The sequence below is a fragment of the Microtus ochrogaster genome, linkage group LG9 (genome assembly GCF_000317375.1).
Source record: "Microtus ochrogaster isolate Prairie Vole_2 linkage group LG9, MicOch1.0, whole genome shotgun sequence".
NCBI classification, from domain to species: Eukaryota; Metazoa; Chordata; class Mammalia; order Rodentia; family Cricetidae; genus Microtus; species Microtus ochrogaster.
This window is the reverse complement of record NC_022034.1, coordinates 9,598,241-9,602,034: the sequence shown is the minus strand read 5'-3', so window position 1 is coordinate 9,602,034 and position 3,794 is coordinate 9,598,241. Positions and strand designations below refer to the sequence as shown.

At 48.6% G+C, this 3,794-nt stretch overlaps 1 protein-coding gene across 2 annotated transcripts in view; it reads left to right on the top strand.

Annotated features, from left to right (window-relative positions):
* Map3k4 (mitogen-activated protein kinase kinase kinase 4) overlaps positions 1 to 3,794 on the top strand; it is a 93,722-nt gene that overhangs the window by 32,283 nt on the left and 57,645 nt on the right. For both annotated transcript variants that reach the window (XM_005363376.3, XM_026787338.1), the window contains exon 2: positions 1,212 to 1,402. In XM_005363376.3, the coding sequence (XP_005363433.1) occupies positions 1,212 to 1,402 (191 nt within the window). The remainder of the gene's footprint in view (positions 1 to 1,211; positions 1,403 to 3,794) is intronic.

The following is a 3,794-nucleotide window of genomic DNA, read 5'->3' as shown; positions in this document are numbered from 1 at the left end:
CTTGGTGTAACTGGATTTTACTGTGTGAGTTTCATAGAAAAGGAAATTTATCAAAATAGCCATGCTGCCTGAGAATTGGCTGGCTGGAGGCCAGCAGGCACTGTTTTCAGAAAACAAGTCGCAGAAGCACCGTCTCTATCAGAGAAGAGCAGGGAAGCTCTCCTGTCTGGGGCTGCCTCCTCCCACTGCACCTGCCTGAGGTTTGTGCTTTTTACCCTGACTCTCAATTTTATTTCTTTTTGTTCGAAACTTAAAGATTTTTTAAAATTATGTACTTATTCTTTGGGAATGTCATACAATATTTTTGACAAATTAAAAGATGGATAGCAAGAGTTTCTGTTGTAACTCTCTTTAGGTGGCTCAGTGGTGGTAGTGGGGTTTTCTGGACGCTGCACTGTGCCTCCCTTGTGGGCCGTGGAAATGTTCCTGCTCAGTCTGTGCCCTTCGGGAAGAGCCGGGTGAGGCTCTGGAATCCAGGGCGGGACTGTGCTTGCCCCTCATCGCGTGCTTGCCAGAGCTGGGACACAGGCCTATTTTTAGCTCTGTCTGATTTTGTAACTTCCAGTCTTTCACTGTTTTCTCTTTAATTTGTAGTTTTTGGTTTGAAACTCAGTTAGAAAGGGTTGGGAAACAGCATGCTAAGTGTGCCCACGTTGCACCTGACAGTTCACGCGAAGTGTGACCCCAGGCACTGTCATTGCTCCCTTGCAGTGGAAGGAAGAGTTTCCACGGTGGAAACTGAAGGATTGTGAAGCTGCAGAGATGCAGGTGGAGAAGTTCTGCAGTGTTCTTGCCGCGTACCGCACCCCCGTGTCTGCGCTCTGTGAGCTATTACCCAGTTCGCGAGCTTCGGGCAAGGGGCTGGAGGTTGACAATAGAGACACAGAGACAGACCGACACATGCAGAGACAGATCAACACACGGACCTCCCAACACTGGTTCAGAAAGCCCCTCTTTATTAACACCATTTAGGCTTAAATACACTGCAGTCAATGGCCAACAGGTGATAATCCCATCCTCTGATCCTCTAACTAGGCACGGCTTCTAGTAACTTCAATTAGAAGGTTCTAGCAGGGTAGAGCATCTGAAGGCCAGGACTCATTAATCCCAACATCCAGCTGAAGGCCAGGACTTAATTGGTCCCAACAGTTCTCAAAGCTGCGAATGCAGCCCCTGTGCCGCTAACACTCGCTCTTTATTGCTTCGCCTAGGCCAGAGTGCATGTTGGGAGAGTCAGCTTGCAAGAGTCTGGAATCTGACCCAGAGGACTTTTCTGATGAGGCGAACACAGAAAACCTCTACAGCACCTCACCCCCAAGCACGCCCCGGCAGATGAAGCGCCTGTCAACCAAGCACCAGAGGAACAGCCTGGGGAGGCCCGCCAGCCGCTCCAATTTGAAAGGTGAGCCTGTGACTTAAAGGTGCCCGTGCAAGGGCGTGTCAGGTGCAATGCCTCACCTTTATGTGACTGTATTGATTGACAAGTCTTTTTGACAGTGTTAATGACTCCTTTGTTTTAAATTTTACCTCAGTGTTGGCGGTAGGGTTTGTAATTTGAATTATTGGCACTAGCTGTGTTGCTAGTGGAGGGACAGTGATTATCCAGTGGAGGAAGCTTTGTCCTGGGCTGTGGTTGACGTCAGTGACAGTGAAGGAGTCTGGTTGTTTGCCAGCCTGCACACTCAAGGTGGCTACCTACTACGGCAATGGCCTGCAGTTATCTTCGTCTCTTGCCTGGGCTTTCCGAGTTCTTCTCTCCAGCAATTGTGTATGGGGGATCTGAGAGGCGACAGCCAGGCTGGAACTAACCAAAGCCTCTGTCTTCTGCCAGTGACACAGTGTGTAGGGCTCTTGCTTGCTGTCTTAGTTAGGGTATCTATTGCTGTGAAAAGGCACTATGGCTAACTCTTATAAAGGAAAACATCTGATTGGGGCTGGCTTACAGTTCAGAGGTTTAGTCCATTGTCATCATGGTGGGGCATGGCAACATGCAGGCAGACGTGGTGCTGGAGAAAGAGCTGAGAGTTCTACGTTTTGATCCGCAGGCAACAGGAAGTGAACTGTGACACTGGGTGTGGCTGAGGCATATATGAGACCTCAAAGTCCACCCCCACAATGACACACTTCCTCTAATAAGGCCACACCTGTTCCAACAATGCCATACCTTCTAATAGTGCTGCTCCCTATGGGAACCATTTTCTTTCAAACCACCACACTTGCTAAGCAACTGCTAGATGGGGGACCCCAAATCCAGAAGCCATAGAGGGAACCTAGGTGGTATCCAAGGTCCAGGTGCCATGGAGGCAACCTAGCTGGTACCCCAGATCCGGGACTCGTAGAGGAAACTGGATGGTACCTCATATCTGGGACCGTGGAGGAAACATAGATGGTACCACTGAGAGAATATAGATAGCACCCCAGATCTGGGGTCCACTGAAGGAACCTGTTCTTTCCCTTCCTGTTTGTGTAGGCTCTCAGAGCCCAGCTATGTCCTGTCCTAGAAGCTGACAGCATGGCTCTGTCTTCTTCCTCTGACTCATCCTAACTGTCCTTCCCCAAGGTGGGTGAGTGGACCTTTGCCGAGATGCCCTCAGTGTGCTCTGCTTATGTCCTACAGCCCAGTTACTGAAACCTCGGGGTTTTACAGTTTTCAGTCCAGCAAACCACTTTCACCTTGGCTGAGGGTTTCCTCCCTTCGACCTGTGGGCCATTTCTTCTCTTCTTGTCCTTAGCTTTTTCTTTTCCTTGTTCAGTTCCCATCTCTGCCTCCCAAGTGCTGGGATTAAATATGTGCCAGCCCCACGCAATGATTTTCTTACAAATAGTTAGTTTTAAACTTTGTTTTAGAATATTTATTTACAGTAGAATTTTGATATAGCTATAGTTTAGACACTAATAACTGTATTAAGCATGTGACCTTGAGTATCTATCTCTGTCCATTTTCCCAGAGGAATCTCTCACTTGCCCCCTGAGGTTTCTGGCCTAAAACATAAGTGTCAGAGACAGGACACCCGCTGAGTCTGCCATTCAGCCAGCATTTGCTGGGTGCTGGGCCAGCTGTCACGGTATGTCCTCTCATCATTGCTTGGTGGGCCAGGTTGAACGTCTAGGAAACTGAGACTTGGGGGTTAAAGCAATCAGTTTGGACCTTATCTCCAGACGTGCGACAGGTTGGGCATATGTCACTGCTCCCCACTCCTGTCCTTCTGCTGTATAGAGAACGGATGGAAAAGGACAACCTTCACTTTCCCTCCTTAATCGCTTTGAATTATGTTTCTTAAATAATACAGTTTGAGGGGTGGAAGGGGTCTTAGTCACTCACACGTCCTCTGGAGGTGCTTCAAGTGAAGCAGCTAACTCTTGGGTTGTCACAGTTGTCTAGTCCAGGAACATGGGGACCTTTGTGACTTCTCTTTCTTAGTGCAAAGGATTGCAGATTGGTTGTGAAGCTTAGACACACAAACAGAAAAATCACTGGCACTGTTGGAAAAAATGAGCCCTTTGAGTGCATAGGCCTGCTGTCTGCTTGAGTCTTTAACTGCATTTACTGTTGACAGCGGGCTTCTGTGCTTACTGCTTTCTGAGCGGCCTATGCCTCCTAGTGACCTGTGCTCCTGGCTCCTGGCTCCTGGCTCCTGGGTGTGCAGTGTTCTCATGGATGTGGTAGAGAGTAGCTACACATGTGCTGTCCTGTGAATTTTCTGTTGTCAGATTTTGTTCATAAATGCCAAGAACAGATGGATGAGGCACCCAGCTGGGGCAAGTGAGCCATTCTTTAATAACCGTGGCATTTG